This window comes from Dermacentor albipictus, chromosome 2 (genome assembly GCF_038994185.2).
Source record: "Dermacentor albipictus isolate Rhodes 1998 colony chromosome 2, USDA_Dalb.pri_finalv2, whole genome shotgun sequence".
In the NCBI taxonomy this organism is placed as follows: domain Eukaryota; kingdom Metazoa; phylum Arthropoda; class Arachnida; order Ixodida; family Ixodidae; genus Dermacentor; species Dermacentor albipictus.
In genome coordinates, this window is record NC_091822.1 from 179612945 (window position 1) to 179630216 (window position 17272).

The window sequence follows — 17272 nt, forward strand, 5'->3', positions numbered from 1 at the left end:
TTAAAGGGATCCTGAACCACTCTTCATCGAAGTGGAGAGAGGCATTCGTAGTGAAAATGGGCTATTTCAGAAATAGTTTGCTGCAAAAAGTACTCCAGTGCGTTCCGCAGAAGCGGAGTTATTGGCAATCAAGCATGGCCTCCGCTGTGCTCCCGTTCCTTCTTCAATACCTTGCACTGCGAAGCCTACGGCACAGTGGGGCGTGCCCACAAAGCTCCGCCTTCTAAATGTCACCGTGGCGCGCAGTTCAAGTTTCATTTTGAATGTTAACGTAGGCGCCACGACTTCCGTCTTTGGTGCCTACGACGCGCTGAAGATAAGCCAAACGCGGTTGTCCTCAGCGGGCCGCAGTGCGCTTAGCCAGTGCACTCGTGGCGGCACCCGTGGCGGCCGCGGTATCTACGCAATGTAGCCGAGCGCACCTTGATGTCAGCTACCGGCCAGTAGCTGCCGTCTAAGCGAATGATGAAATAGTGCGTCCGATGACGAAATAGTGCGTCTAGAAGAGAGTGAGGTGAGGGCCTTCTGTTGAAAAGCGAACGTTTGAGAGAAAGGTGACATCGCGAACCAGTTGCGAACTCCACGCAATGCGCACGGTAGCAAAACTTGGCTGAGATGTTCGCAGCAGCGTATGCTACCCGCGGCCTATGTTATTTCACCAAGCTCGAGGGGGGGTTCAGGGTCCCTTTAAATCTGACGACGTCAACACGACAGGCTATTTAGTGACCATCAGCCTTTCAAGCGTAGCTGAAAGTTAGTAAACTGCGCTCCGATGGTAGGATAAAAAAAGGTAACTGATCGGTACATCTAGGCAGAAACTTAATAGGATGAAGCACCCTCACTTCTGGCTCAAGTAAGGGAGACGCGAAAAGCAGCTAGACAAGCCGGCGACGCCCACTCATGATACCCATCTGCTTCACCTGTGGGAAAGCATACTACAGCTGATAAGCAAGTGTCACGACCAGGGAACAAGGTAGGGAGATCGGTTAGCACCAAGGCGATTCATCGGAAATGCCAACAAAAAGATGTACCATATCTGATAGCAGGAACACTGTGCTAAATATTGTGGGAAAGAGGGGGCTGCAACAGCTGTAGCAAACCTACCGGGGCACGATCGGAAAAATAAAAGCTATGCGTATACCACGAAAGGTAGTTAGCCGAAGTTATCACTCTTGAAGAGTTTGTAGATGATGCGGCCATGACCGTCTTTCGAAAGCTATATTTCTTCTGATCCACCCCATATCAATATTTACGGCTCTGTGACACCGCCCGTCTATAAAGGATAAAATTTGCTGTTCAATGGCCGAGCTCTCTGCCGCACTGCAAGGAGTCAACATCCACAGATCGCCTGAACAATGCGAAATCGCGTGGAATCGTCTACTAACCCTCGATATGGAGAACACGAAACTTCTTATGTATCTTGCTTAAATGACATCTGTACGGATGGAAAGCTGCGCCCCCTAGGCTGACTAAAACAAACCTTACGTAGTTTGATATCCAGACCCCAAGTCGGGAAAACCATCGAACCTTCTACCTACTGTCAGTGCAATCTCTCACTTTTACTCTTTGCATGCGGGTTGTTAAGGCGTGTGGTTTTAGATAGAAAAATTGGTAGCTTGTGTAAATCCCAAAATGCCCATGTTCTCACGAAACTGGGTCTCGGAGTTGTCTGATCACTGAAGCGTTTTGCACCTGATTAAGTGCACCGTCAGAAAACCGGTGCCTGGAAGTCTTATAGATCGCTATTTAGTATAGTTGCCGCGGACACGAGAAAAATTAAGCAGATCCAACGCACACGTCGGAAACTATGGTATAGCAAAGCTTGATGTAATGCTTGTGCTTATATATGTTTGTCAATGTTCGTGTTTACGTTTGTGCGCACGCTTTTAAAATGAGCGCAGGCGTTGAAGTCCACATAGGTTGAAACACGTGCGTTGGATCTGTACAATTCTTTTGCGCACATATATACGTATTGTATTAAGGGGGGTACAGCATTATGAACACACGGGCAACCGAAATAGAAGTGCGCGTCCTGTCCACTTCTATTTCTGTTGTACATGTGTTTATAGCTCAATAACCCGCTTAGTACAAGATGAACTTCCACCAACTAGCCGAACTTGCCGCTCTGTATAGTATGCACACATTCGCGTTTTGCGGCATAACGTTTACGTGCCTGTTCAGGGAGACGCATCTTCTTGGCTTCCACTTCCTCGGCAGTTAGAATTCGCTTCGGTAGCTTGGCTTGCACCACCTATACTAAACACTCACTGACAATACACGCGTAGGCGCAGCTGTTTTCCCTAATGAGGTGATCTGTTGGGCGAGGAGAACGATGACGAAATACCAAGCACTGCGGAACAGGCAGAGAAAGCTTTGCTTTGATACATTCTAACCTCTTGTGTAGGCGTAAACCAAGAAAGGCTAAATCCTTTCGAAATTATAACATAGCGGACTTCAATTACATTATTAAGTATCAGAATTCTCCAATGCACATTTGAGTGACTGACAGCCGTGTTTTTTCAGACTAATTGCAGTATCTTCATTAAGAAAGCTGGAGAGCATTAAGAAATGCTCTCCAGCGACACGGAGCATTTTGTATAGGGATCGCGATCGATCGAATTGTTCGATCGCGATAGGCGCCGTTCGGCAGTTTGCGCAACGCAGCGAATTTCCATCAAGACTTCATATTGCAATCGGGTTCTATCACGACCGAAAGTGCCCGTGGGGAGGGCATAAATGAATTGACAAGTAAGTAAATTCCTGTTTAGAGAACCACCTATAATTCAGGAAGTCCGTGAAACAAGTCACCTAAAACGATTGTCTTATATAAGTATTAATAATGAAATCCCACGCGCCGGGACACCAGTGGTCTCAGAAACGAGTTGAACTAACTCTGCTCATTGCTTAACCCGTCTTGGAGTGACAAGCTGTCAATGCTGGTGTTGGCCTTAGCTGATCGCGAGTCGCGTGTGCCTTGTCAAGATCGTAGGATAAGATAGGAATAAACATTATTTGTCCAACGGTGTCAAGATTGTCGCCCATGGATACGCAATGACCAGGCATGCCGAGTTAGGAGATGAGCGGAGCTAGTTCTTTCAAATAACTTTTCGAACAGCTGGTGTCGCGGCACGCGGGTGCGTAGCCCGACACTTATCGGTACTTCGCGCGCTACGAGCAAAGAGCGGGAAAAAGATAATTCCGGGGGACACAGCCCTCTGAAGATGACTGACTGCGATGCTTGAGGTAGTTGTCGGGCAAGAAATTTAAGTATAGCATATACAGTGTACTAGCGCGCACCCATGTTTTGCCGCTTGATTATTTTGCGACACGGCTGCATGTTTGAAACCCGTTCGGGACGTTACAAGCGGATAACAACGTCAACGGCTTTGGACATCTTCCAAACTGGTTACAGTTCACACTAGCGATCGGTTGTAAGACAATGTTTACGCAGTGGGCAGGCTAGCGTAAACATTATAAGTTCACGTGAGTTCGCACAAACACTTGTTGCGGGTGCACCGCAGTGGCATTCATTTCATTTGCGTGTGTCTTACTTCTTCCTTCATGCTATATGTATCATTTTCAGGGGCATCATGAAAAAGCTGTCAAACTACTGGTTTATCGTCGGGTCCATACCGCTGGTGATGTTCCTGCTTGTCTGCCTCCCCACTGTGTTCTACGTCAAGTCCATTTCAGGTAAGTAACCGCGCGAGGGAGGACGACGTACACGTATTTTTTAAATAGAGAGTTTTTTATTAGGGGACGCAAGTGGCTTGCGTACGCAAGAACTACGGGCAACGGTACTGCGCGTGCGCAGACCCCTACGTCGGCGTCTGCGCATGCGCAGTACCGCCGCTCCTTGTTCCTGCGTACGCAAGCTGCTTGCGTCCCCTAACGTAAAACTCTCCAATCGCTTCACTGGTGCATTCCTGCGTAAACTCGCACGCCGAGGGCATTGCACCGAAAACTGCGCTCTGAGGCCGTGTACTATTCCATTCTGATTCCAAACTATTCCATTCTGGTTTATTCCAATTTCACGACGTCAAATTTACGCAACCGCCGACGCAAGCACCGGGCGATGACCCGCAGCGTTGTTTGAACAGCTCAGTCAAACGCACTATTCGTGTTTAGGTCACTTTTTTTTACTTACAAAGGGAATAGCCTCGCCTACCTTGTCAGCTCTTCGCTTCTATCTGATTGGCTCGCAAGAGACGGGGAGCGCGCAGAAGTAGAATGTTTTCACGAGGTCGAGCTAATGCAGTGAAAATAGATAGCTGGGTGAGAAGAGTGGTGCCTGCGTGTGCGATTGGTCCGCTTTCCCTATGTTTGCGGTGGCTGGCAGAAAGTCACGGCGGCGTGCAACGGAGAGTTCAAAATGCCGCCTAAATGGGCCCTCAGTGAAGAAGAGTTTGCAGCACGATTCCGTATACGTACCAAAAGGGCTCGGCAACGTTTTACTGCCACGAAAAAGTATTAGCAAAGAAGTCAATTCTCACCGGTAGCTACCAGTCTCGCGTACCAGAGTGATGGGTGGGCAGCCATCTTCGGTTCCTTTTAGAACGGGACCAGTGTCCGACTATTCCTAAAAAAAAAAGTGCGCTTCTTTTCTGCCATAGTAATGGACCTTTAGTGCGTACACGCCACTTCGGCAGGGTGAGTTCTTACGGCTTTGTCACGTCACGTGACACACAGGCGAAGCGGGCGCAGCCCTCAAACAAATCTGACCAATAGTGGAGGGCTAACGGCGAAAAAGGCGCGTAAAATCGTAAGAAACTTTTTTTTCTGTTTGTTCGTCTTAATCACGAATAATCAATGTGTGCACGTGTCAGATGAGGGTGTTTTAGCGTTTTTTCCTGACGTCCCGCGACAGACAAGCCAAGTGGGCCCGAACATCTTCTTTTTACCAATCGTGGTGGCAGAAATAATATAGCAAAAACAGCAAAATTGCAAAAGTTTTACGTTATATAGCTCCCCTGCTGTACAGTAAGCTGTTTTTTGCTTCGGAATCAAGCGAAGGGAGCTGGTTCAGCTGCAGCGGCGAATGGTGCCTCATAAAATACAGCTCCTTTCCTCCTATGGTGCACCGGGGGCGCCTTATAAAATACAGGCAGGATTGTTAGGCATCAAAAAGCTGTACCGCTCAAGGAGCTCGTCGGTGCGAGGTCGAGGTTACCATTGTCGAGTTCAGTTGCCGTGGGCTGGTCAGCGCTTGCTTCCCTGCGCCCAACACCCACCGGACAGAGCCTGTATATATAGGCATATGAACTCGCGCATAAAAGAAATCAGCGTTATAAAATGTGCAAATGAGTTTAATCAAATTATAAACTATGCACATTAATACGTGTTTGTCTCCTAAAAAGTTAGGCTGCACGTGTTTGGGGCAGATCGTACGAAGACTTATCTGCGGGCATAAAATCAAGCGCTTCTAAAGTTTCGCGCTACAGCTACATTCAGTTGCCGCTGCGTAACTTCACTGTTGAATAATAAAGGAGCGAAAATTTTCGCCTTCGTAATTACTTCGTGGCAAGCTGTTGCCATTTGTACGTTCGTTTGTTCTATGCAATGGAAGCGTGGAATTGCTAATGAATAGACTCCCTCAGAGGCGGGGTACGTTTAAACAACCCTGCTTGCTCAGAAGAGGGCTTAAAAACAAGAAAAGGCTGTTGATAATCAGCCCTGGAACGCAGACGTAATTTTTGTAGCACACGTGTTACTTTCTGCCTTTTCCGTCGCTAATTATTTTTTCCTTGTATTGCTGCGCTATACAAAATTTGTCATATAACAAGTGCACCTACTCGTCCAAGAAGTTATTGCGCTGGTACAACGAGCCACGGCAATTTAAAGAACAATCCCATTTTTTTCTAGCTGAGTTGTTTTTAATCAAGGTATAGATTTTCTTGGGCACTTGTGCAGCAGACTCGAAATATATTTCTGCAGTTTTTTTTCCCCCTGGGAGTCAGTGTCGAGACGTCGCTACTAGCGGTGCTGTTCCCGCCAGTTGGCTGTGTTAGCATCACCAATGGCACCACAGGAAGCAGTTCACCGGGATGGGCTGTTCGGTATACCTGTTCAGATTCTTTGCGGTGCTTTCCGTTTTCTGCATAAAATGATTTTTGTATACTTACTATATATATGAATCACGTATGCCGCGGGTGACAGGAGGCGCAGAGAAATAAAAAGCAACCCCGTATCTCATTTGATGAAAAAAAAAAAAAACGCAGAGCCCAGCCTTCAGAAGCCGTCTCGTCGTCTCTGCCGATTATGCTACACATGTTAGAGGGCAGTCAAACGAGGCTACGATATGAAAGTTCCAATCAAGGTCACTTTTCTGTGTCGACGTCAGGCTCTGAGCCGTGAGGGCTGCATAACTACACCCTTTTCAGAGTCATCTTACGCAGTCAGAAAGTGGTTCCGTGATGAGTTGCAAGCAGTGCAGCAACATCAAACCGGGTTTGCGCCGAAACCGTTGATCCGGTTATTCGAATCTAGAAACCGGATAACGGGAAGGATTGGTTATTCGGTTAATAGAGTCTGGATATTCGGATCGCCGGATATTTGTTCTTTTCTCTCTCTCTCTTTCTATATATATATATATATATATATATATATATATATATATATATATATATATATATATATATATATATATATATATATCCGGTTATTCGAATCTGGAAACCGGAAAACGGGAAGGATTGGTTGTTCGGTTAATAGTGTCTGTATATTCGGATCGCCGGATATTTGTTCTGTTCTCTCTCTCTGTTTCTGTATATATATATATATATATACTTGCGCTCAAATTACCTCTCTTTCTCTCTTGTATTCTTATCTTTGTAATATATTTGTAATACATTTGTAATATTTATACATGAAATAGAACCCAAAATTTGAACAAGCTATTAGCGACGCCAAGTACTCGTGTCCGGACATTCGAATATCCATCTAACCGGTTATTTGAACCGGATATCCTCCTGAATATCCGTTTCTTGAAATCCGGATAGCCGGATAACCTGTTTACGAGACCGGGTTCACTTCCATCCGGTTAAATTGAATAACCGGTGTGACGGATATTTGCAAGTGCTAGTTGCAAGCAGAGGGAAGAAAGACACTAGAAGCGGGGGAGAAGGTATGATTTGTCGAGACGCGGTACCTGCAAAGACCGCATGTCTTCATGGAGTGCGCACTGGAGTTCGCAGTAGGGACGGGTCCGTCGGCATGGCAACATCGAAAAACGGTATCCAGTTGGATACACCTTATGCTGAAAATTCTAATGGCGGATCCAGAGTTCCTGCCAACGTATCGTCCTCCGGCCAAGAACAGTATTTCCAAATCTGCGTTTATAACACTCGCGTTCCAGTCAGCGCACGCCGAGGGTCACGACAGCATTCGGAAGTACCGGCGGTCCTTGCGTGGCAACTGCACTCATTAGACAGATTTAGTTACACGTACGTAGAGGCTTCACGTACGCAAACGTGAAAAGCCTACGTACCTTACGTGCACGCCATCTGAAACGCTTTTAGCTACACGTACGCGACGCACGTTAAGAGGGACCCCGTAGCTCCATCTATCGGGAAATGTGAACTCGGCGGTAGCCAATTCAATCTGGTCGCCGTGTTTCGATGCGAGCCGTCTGCGCGCGCGCGGCCCGCTGTCGCTTGTTCGTGATCTTGCGGAACTCCCGCGCGAAGCTGTCTACGTGCGCAAGAAACGCACGCAAAGAATTGAATCTCACGTACGTCCGTGAGACGCGCGCGCGCCCGCTACGTTCTACGCATGCGCACTGCTCACACGTAGAAGCTCTACGTACGCAAAGCCTCTACGTACGTGTATCTAAAACTGTCTACTGTCTGATAATGTATACTCGTTACGAAAAAGGATCCTGTGCACGGGCCCGCGTCGGGCAATGAACAACCTTTATTTCCGATATGACGCATACATGTACAGTGCGCTGACGTATTTGGTCATGCGCAGATTATGCAAAAGCGAGTGACGTCAGGCTGACTCAGTTCTGCCATAGTTTCGAAAGCATGGCAGACGCATGCCCGACGCACTGGCGCCTAGCCGAATTATAGTGGCACGATGGATTGCGAACGGTACTCTCTACTTCAGTGCTCAAATGTGAATTTCGGGAAAGTATTATCCGTCAAGCAACCCATCTGTTGCCATTTAACGCGACGCCTTATATCAGGCCCAATGCGGCAGGCTGGTTGGTCACTCAGCCCTATACACCCATCACGTCACAGCTGTGTGCATGCTGAGCTCGTCCCAGCGCCAAGAAGTTCTGTGAGACGACTGGCGCTCAGGTCAGGTCGCGTAACAACAGTTTTCACAAGAAAGCGCGACCACGTGCGCGAGCACTATTTTCAGTTTGGCAAGTGACGCCGAAACAGAACGCATGACACCCTTACCGCTGTTCTTTGCTTGCGTCATGTGACGTAGCAACGAATAGCAGTCAAAGTGAGCGTGCGCCAGCTTCCCCATTGCTTTCCTCTCGACAGTTTCGAGACGCTGACACCATGGCTGACACTGCTCAACGCACCCTTGAGATCGGTCAGGCAGCAACGGCGCTGTACTTTTCTCTTCCCTTCTTCCATTAAAAAAATATCACTCACACACAGATCGGCCCAATTTCCCCACGTCCTTTCCTTAGGTTGGCACTAGTGCGGCCCTGTCGGTTCGGCGAATGGGACTGATCGTCTTTGTCGTCGTCTGGGCCTGCTTTCTTCGTAGCTTGAAACCGAAAGCTTTGCGAATGAAGTGAATTATCGCTATAGTGTAACATGAGTCATTATCTATTGCTGCGGCAGAAGAAAGAAGTCGCACGCTGTCTGTCTGGTATAGTGTCCGTCGTCTGCTACACGGACGATCCCAATCAAACGCCGCTAAGAGAACCGCGTCATGGAGACTGCCGGTAGAATCAGCCGGTTTCGGCGAAAGCTGTCTCGACCGCTCAATGAAGCAATCTTGAGACCAGCTCACGATCTGTGATTCGTAAATACTTGCTTTAAAAAGAGCAGAAAATTACGCTCTGGAAATTCGCCAATGCAATTCGACATGAAAATTATGCTAAGACGCAAAAGCAAAAATCGTAATATCCTGTTCCACCTTCGTTTGACAAGGGAAGAAGTGGGGTACCGAGAGACCCGATTTTCGTTAGTCGCAACCATACGAAGCCAACAGGTAATGAATCCGATGAAAGCATATAACAGAAGCAATTCTTTTAATTGAAATGTAGAATTCACTTGCCGACGATGGGAGCCGAACCCACCACCTTTGCGTTACGCATGCGGTGCTCTACCACTGAGCTACGCCGGCGGTTGTTCCTATATACGTATGCACATTCTTGGGTATCGATGTGCGTGTTGTTGCGACTGCGGGTCCGGAGACGTGGAATTCACTTTGCTCGTGGAGGAGTAAGGGAACGTGAGGCTGGGCCCGATATTCAGGACGTTTGACAAACACGTTTATTTTACATATATACAAGAAAATTCAAAGTAGTACAGAAAAAGTTCACGATGAAGTTGTAGCAGAAGCTTACTCCCACCATCCGTTGCGTTGTTTTTACGCCCTGCATGGTCATTGTTCAGTCACTTCCTCCATTCCGTCGTCAGGAGACCGATGACATCAGGTCCCACCAATTTGTAGGTCGGTTGCCCTTTCCCTCCGAACGGAGCTTTGTCGGAAACGCACGCACATAACTGGGCAAAAATAGGGAAGGGGGGGGGGGGACGTACTCTGACTCCGATCGTACATTGAGTCCGTCCCCGGCGTGGACATGCCAATTTGGGCGGCTGACAAGTGATGGCCGTATCCTTGCTAATTGCCCAAACCTACCCTGACCGAGGTGCTCGCGCGTTGGTCACAAATCATCCGTTTTGAGAACCATTTTGACGAGGCCGTCGGCCCGTTCCCCATAATCGCGTTAGCCGTGACCGGAGGTTGTCGAGGGGTGAACGGCTGATCACAACAGTGTGCAAGATTTCACAACAGTGTGCCACTCGTGGCCATGGAGGCGCGTGTGGCACATCTTTTAAACCGCTGGTGCGAACTTTAGGGGCAGGCAGTTGGCCAATAAACCCTCGTGTGCTACCTGAAGGTATGAAACGTATACCGAAGCCGAGACCCTCGCTACGCAGTGAGCGAAAAGGAGGGAACCGAGGGGCCGGGATTTTGTTAGTCGCGACTGTATATAGAGCTAACAGATAAAGGAAAGGAAATCAAAGGGAAATTTATTTAATTTTAATTGAAATGTAAAATGATACTGTAAGAGAAAGGAAAAGTAGATGAACAGAACAACTTTCTGCCAGTCTTTTATCGCTGGGACAGTGTTTTATACTCAGCCAGAACCAGAACCAACCAGAACCAACCAGAACTAGCCAGCTGTAAGGGAAAGGGAGGTTGGGAAGGCCGCATACTATGACGCAGAAATTTCAGAGTTGGGGGGCCGGGGAAGGTCAGATGTCCGGTAGTAGTGGCGTTGCCATACCCTGGCTACGCCACTGACCTATAAAGTTCTCTCGGGAGGCACGGAGCGCAATCGTGAGTATGTGCCCACGGGTAAAACATTTGTGCAAGCGACCTCTACTTTACTATGTTACTCTGAGAAAACAGAACGGGAATGAGCTTTCTCACTTTTTTTCTGCTAGCCTTCGCAGCTTTTGTGCTACATGTCTACGCAGTAGTCTCACCAGTCTTTGGAAATTCACTTGCTCCTTTATGTAAGTTGCTACACATCTTACGCGAAATGGTCCCTAGCGGTGACCGGAGGTGTAAACGCCATTGTGTGACAACGCGCTTCCGTAAAATGCGTATCCCGAGGAGCTCGTATACGCGTAGTGGACATCCGCGCTCCAATGCTCGTTCATGTGCGAGAGCAGCGTTTCTTTTTCTCCGTCGGGCAGATTGCGCAGAATAATATATGGGATGCCGTCCGGACCCGGCGCCGTCGCCCTACTGTTTTGCAACAATGCTATGTTTACTTCTGCCATAGTGAAGTCGTCGTCGATGTTGTCGTTTGGGGGGCCGTATGCGCGTAGTGCGCGCCGATGGACGCGCCACGTGGTGGCAGCCTTGCGCAGAACACTCGGGAAAGGCGGCAGCCACGCGCTGTATAGTTTTCTGCAGCAGTCTGCGAGTCGGCCTAGTTGGAACAAATTCTTATTAAAACTTATTGTGCGCAACAAACAGGGACGAAGAATAGAAGAAACACAAGGACGAGCGCTTAAGCGCTCGTCCTTCTGTTTTTTTTTTATTCTCCGTCCCTGTTTGTTGCGCACAATAAGTTTTAAGATGAATTAGTTTTCTGCGTCGTCGATCGTGCTTCTCCGTTTGATTCACGTTTTCAGAGCAAGATAAGCAACACCCTTCGCGTACGTGTGGTGGCCAAAGACTCAAGGCATGTCGTAGAAGAATTGTTATGAGGTGGGGTGCTCAAATACAGGCAGAGACGGGCCGGCGATGCGGTTCTAATCATTCCCCGCAAAGCCTCATCAGCGGGTGCGACGGCAACAATGGATAGCCGCCGTTCAGTAGCGAATTTTCTTTTTTTCATGCTTTCTTTTGTCGTGTCGGTGTTTCTTGCACTCGATCATGTTTACACGCGTTAGTGACGAAGTTGATCACGGCCTGCCCGTGTTTTGTTCGGTTCCTTCGCAGTGCAGCGTGTGGTTGAAATGCACTTTGCTAAAGCTCTGAATGCAGCTTGCCGCTTCATTACCGTGTTGCGCTAGCTAGGCAGCACGACTGCACGAGTGTATCGTGTTTCATGTTAAAGCTATTGAAGCTTTCAAGAACTGAAGCTGTTGGTTTTATGTGGCCCGGAAATTCCTTGCACCAGCTGTCACGCACTTCATCTTTTTGCATATATTTTATGGGTGATTTCACGAATGTCAGCTGTTGTTAGCTGCAACAGCCCCCTGTTGGTTGTTGCTTCATGCAGAACTGATCTTTCTTTAAGTGCGAGGTTTTCACCTTGCCTCGTTTGTAAATGGCCTAAATCACGCTGCGCTGTATCGGAAATCCAGCGCTCTGAAGTAAATGAGGTTTCGTGCCGTGATTACTGGGTCATTAACTACTTATTAAAGCAGAAAAAACCACGTGGATTTTTTTGTGTCAGTACTCCTTTAAGCGTGCGTCACGTCGGCTATTACAATATCTCGTATTTTGTTCTCTTTACAGACTACAAAAACGCCTACTACTGCAGAAGCAAGGCATGCGATGCCTTGGGTAAGTTTGCTAGGTAACGTGTGTGTCGCAGTTATGTCTAGGTCTGCTACAAATAGGAAAAAATTCATAAAAACATACAATAGTCCTTTTGAGATAACACGGCTAGGCAGAATTTTAAGATGTAAGCATCAATGTGTGAACACACGGTTTCCCTCAGACCCTGCAAGCAACCCAACTAACAAACAAGCGAACCAAAAAAAGGCAAACAAACAAACCACAAACAACCAACAACAACCAAACCAAGCAACAAGCCAACCAAGCAAACAAGGAAACAAGCAAAGAAGCCAGCATGCAAGCAAACAAGCAAGCAGACAAGCCAGCAAACAAGCAAGCAAGTCAGCAAACAAACAATTAGCATGAACCGCTCATTTGGTTAAGCTGAACTTCAGCAGCCGCCATTGATGTATGCTGCTCGCATGAGCAAAGGCCTGAATTCGCTGACGTTAAGGAGCTGACTGAGCTACTATAGGCGAGTGGAAAATGATGTTTCATCATCATCATCATCATCATCAGCCTGGTTACGCCCACTGCAGGGCAAAGGCCTCTCCCATATTCCTCCAACAACCCCGGTTATGTACTGATTGTGGACACGCCGTCCCTGCAAACTTCTTAATCTCGTCCGCCCACCTAACTTTCTGCCGCCCCCTGCTACGCATCCCTTCCCTTGGGATCCAGTCCGTAACCCTTAATGACGGAAAATGACGGTGCAGCGGTGGCGTAGAGGTAGAACACCCGCATCGCGTGCAAGAGGTCCGTGGTTCGAATCGCGGTGCCGGCAATTTCCCACCGGATTTTAAAAAAAAATCCGCGTGTTGATGAAATTGCACAAAGAGGCCTGGAGTGTGGCCTGATCCCGGTGACCAGAACCGGTAACGCACTCCCTCACCAGAGCAGGATTGGCCACCCTGGTGCAGTACTTGGCCACAACCTCCTATATGAACACAACGAAAATGATGTTTATCTGGACATAAACAGGGCTTGGCAACCTGTAGCACTGACAGGAATTGAGGTCGGTGCAGTAATTAAAGTGAAAACACTGGCCGACAATCTACAAGAGCTACCTTCACATATGCTGCATCTTATAACGTCCTAAGTACTTTAGTACATTTTCTTTCAACAGCGTGAGGTATACCGGAATAATTTTTGAGCAAGCTAGGTGAAATTCCAGCTTTTGTGACAGTATACATATGCGCGCAGCGTCGGCGATCACCTATTACGCAACGGCTATGACATAACTCAATAGCACAGTAAAAAAAATTCAGTGCCATTTCACTCTTTGAAGGTGACTGACCAGCGAAGCTGTCTATGTGGGCCTTTTAATGGCGACCTGCCCATTGCCGTGCGTCAAACGCCGTATGCACATAAATGGAAGGCGAAGCGCGACTAATCGCCCCTCCACGATGTTGAGCCTTGGAAGATGATGAGGCACCTGAGGGTATACATGTGTACCCCATGTATTGACACCTTTTACTAACGAATCCCTTCACGTAGAACAGACATGCACATGACCGCACTCCGATGGCACAGACTGCTTCACCGTAGCCAAGGCGATCGTGCGTTGGTCGACATCCCGCAGTGCAGTAATAGTTGTGAGGTCACTCGAAAACCACAAGTGGTTCCACACAACACAGGCCACACAAGATTGGTTCCCTACAAACTCCCTCTGAAACTTGGCCGCTGCTCCGGTGAAACGTTCCAAGTTTATGGCATCGGGACCACATGGATGGTTCGCATTTCTACCCCCCTCGCGGTCCTGGCGGGCAGCACGCTTACGGGACCGCCACCGCGGGAGGAAAGGGGATACGCAAGGGGGAGCTTTGGAGCGCCGACAAAGAGAGGGCGGTGCGAACGTAGACATGGCCGACGCGGGCCAAAGTGTAGTGTCTGTTCTTATCAGCTTAGTATCTATACGGGTTGTATTAGGACCTAAGGTATTAAACTTAATTCTGCAAGTTGGCGGAGAGCTTAAAGCCTGCTTCACCTCCGCCGCGGGTCGGCCCGGTATTGCACTACCTTTGGGATCGGCCCACGTATAGCGAGAAATTCTCGATCTACACGGCTCGATAGACGTGGGCAAGTTTTTCGAGATACTAGCCATATATAGCTTCGCTGTAAAATATAGCGAGACTGCTTGTACGTGGAATCGGGTCAGTTACACTGAATTCCACTTTGATTCGTCTTTTTTTCCCCTTTCAGCGTCCGTGACAAAAGCAGCCCGAGAAGCTAAACCCTGCGATGACTACTTCGCCGCCGTGTGCAAAACGGCAAAAGAGTTCGACGTTGAGAGCATTTTGAAAAAGGAGATAGCGTGGTTCGGTACGTATAAAAATGAGGACGGCTGCTGTGAGCGCGGTAGAAATGTCGTAACTGGAAGGCCAGGGGTTAGGTTAAATCCACGCCCTTGGTATTGGCTTGCTTCTTTGGTTCACCACTCACTTGCGGCTGAGCTTCGCCAGAGGACTTGACCATACCGTTTCTCGATGTGTGTATTGCACCGCATAACCAAAGGAATGCGGTGCTCAAGTATTTTCGCATACCTGAAGGAATTTTTTTAAAGATGTGTAGACTTTAAATTTAGAAGCTAAATTGACTGTAGCATAAGCATTACATGATTACTAGGAGCGCATTTCACTAAGTATGACTGACAGAAGGCGGCTAAAAGCTTAATTTATTTCATTTTTATTGTCTATGAGCGAACCGCGCATTTTTTCCCCGGACACGTCGCGGCAGCCATCATGAAAATTAAGCGTGGCCCAGCTATCGCAAACACCAGAGATCAGTGGAGCTGGGGAACCGCCAGTAAAATAGCATTTGACGCCGCGGTTGTCTCCACTCTGTACGGAGCGGCGGGCGAGGAGGACATGTGTGAAGTGATCCTAAAGAGAAAGGAAGAGAAGTGCAGTGCCGTAGCTATCTCTCAGAGGATGACACCTCAACAGCACTGCACAGGGAACGGGTTAAAATTAAATCATGGGGTTTTACGTACCTAAACTTTCTTGCCTCTTTTGTGAATAAATGTTTTCTACTCCTACCGCCGGAGAAGACCACCCCTTCTCCCTCGCCTGATCACCCTGCCTCGCGCGCCGCAGGAGAGGGCACGCATCCGGACAACAAGGTGTTGATCCGCGCCGCTTTCCTCGCTCGCGTGCGAGCCACTCCATCTCCCCTGCTAGGCTCCACCCACCTTCGCCGCGTCGCTGTGCTGCGCGACGCTATTTCTAAAGAGAAAGCTTTTAACCTCGTTGAGCCGAGTTACGCCGTCGCCGCGAATTTCGTCGCATTTTCGTCGACTTGATGTCTAATAGCTTCACGTTCTCGGGTCGAAACTCGGTAAGGGCTCTGGCGGAGTGGTCGAGCGCACTCTTCGGTTATTTTGCGATGCTTTGCAACTGGAGTTTGTCGAATCCTCGATGACGTCGAAAAGCAGTCTTTGTATCGTCGGAGAAGACTTCTGAGCTGTTGCTGCTTACTTATGGTGGGAACTGGATTTACGTCGAAGTCTGGTTCGGGAACTATGGTCATCGGGGTAGATGCGGCAGAATCCGAGAGGACAAACGCATTGCTGGTTTCCAGAATTTCCTCGATGTACGCGATCGTCGTGCCCTTGAACTCCTGGCTGAAATTTGTCAGTAACACTTTAGTTTTTCCTCTGTGCAGTCGAGCGATCCCTCTTGCGACGCAAATTTCACGGTCTAGCAGTAGGTGTTGGTCACCCTCGATGACGTCTTCTACGTCGGCAGGTGTTTTGGTGCCGACGGAAATGACAATGCTGGAGCGGGGCGAGGTGCTGACTTGACTTTCGAGCACACTCAAGGCATGGTGACTACGAGAGCTCTCTTGTGGTATCGCTTGATCTTCCGACAGGGTTATAGACTTTGACTTCAGGTCGATGACTGCGCCGTGTTTGTTTAGGAAGTCCATGCCGAGAATGACGTCGCGTGAACATTGTGGGAGGATAACGAAGGTGGCAGGGTAAGTCCGGTCATGAACGGTAATTCTTGCTGTGCAGATTCCAGTCGGTGGAATGAGGTGTCCTCCAGTAGTCCGAATTTGAGGGCCTTCCCATGCAGTCATAACTTTCAACTGGGCGGCGATGTGCCCGCTCATTACGGAGTAATCGGCCCCTGTGTCCACTAAGGCGGTGACTGCGTGGCCGTCGAGAAGCACGTCGAGGTCGGTGGTTCTTTGTCCTGCGTTACAGTTAGGTCTTGGCGTCGGATCACGGCTGCGTCGCGTTGACCTGTGGCTGGTACGTGGCGTCGTCAGGTCGCATTTCGTCGGCGTATTCTTTGGTTCCTGACTTCGTCGGTACGGCGGCGTGTCGTTGTTATGTCGTCGAGGTAGTTTCTTCGGCGTCTTAGGCGGCGGCGGAGGATCTTCGTCAGTTCGACGAACAGCAACCACACCTCCATCGGTTGCTGCTTTTAGTTTGCCGGATATGGGCTCGTACACCGGCCCCGGGCTGGGCCAATGTATGGTCGGCGCTGCGGCGACAGGTAGCGGCCTGGTGATGGCGAACGGGACGGTCATCGAGGACTCCACTGAGTGGCGGCGAGGTAGTCGGCGATATCGCGAGGTCGTTCGCCAAGCTGTGGTCTCGGCGCGTTAACGGCGAACCCTTGGAGTCCCATCTCCCGGTATGCATGGGCATCGACGGTAGATGTGTCCGGCTTCTCCGCAGTGATAGCAAAGCGGACGGTGGTCGGGGGCGCGCCAAACGTCAGTCCTCCTTGGAATGCTGCGTGGGGTGACGGGTTGCCGTGCTGGCGGCGGGGGTGGTGGCGGACGACGGAACTGTGTCGTCACTAGGCCTTGCCGTGGGCGCGGATGGGGAACGTGACGGTGGGCTACAGCGGTCTATGTCATCGCCTTCGGCTGAGGCTGCGGCGATTCAGGGGCTGCTCCGAGTTGTTGTTGGAGCTCCTCACGGACGGCGCCGGCGATTGAACCCACGAGACTGTGATGAAGGGAACAGCTTCTGCAGCTCCTCCCGCACGACTGCTCGGATAGTCTCGCGCAGGTCGTCGGTGGCCAGTGACTGAACTCCGGC

At 49.2% G+C, this 17272-nt stretch overlaps 1 protein-coding gene and 1 pseudogene across 2 annotated transcripts in view; both read left to right on the forward strand.

Annotated features, from left to right (window-relative positions):
• Window positions 1-17272, forward strand: part of LOC139056347 (uncharacterized) — a 184517-nt gene that overhangs the window by 61355 nt on the left and 105890 nt on the right. For both annotated transcript variants that reach the window (XM_070534512.1, XM_070534511.1), the window contains 3 exons: window positions 3584-3693; window positions 12175-12222; window positions 14419-14538. In XM_070534512.1, coding sequence (XP_070390613.1) covers window positions 3591-3693; window positions 12175-12222; window positions 14419-14538 — 271 coding nt within the window. In that variant the 5' untranslated portion in view covers window positions 3584-3590. The remainder of the gene's footprint in view (window positions 1-3583; window positions 3694-12174; window positions 12223-14418; window positions 14539-17272) is intronic.
• LOC139056569 (U2 spliceosomal RNA) lies at window positions 14079-14257 on the forward strand (annotated as a pseudogene).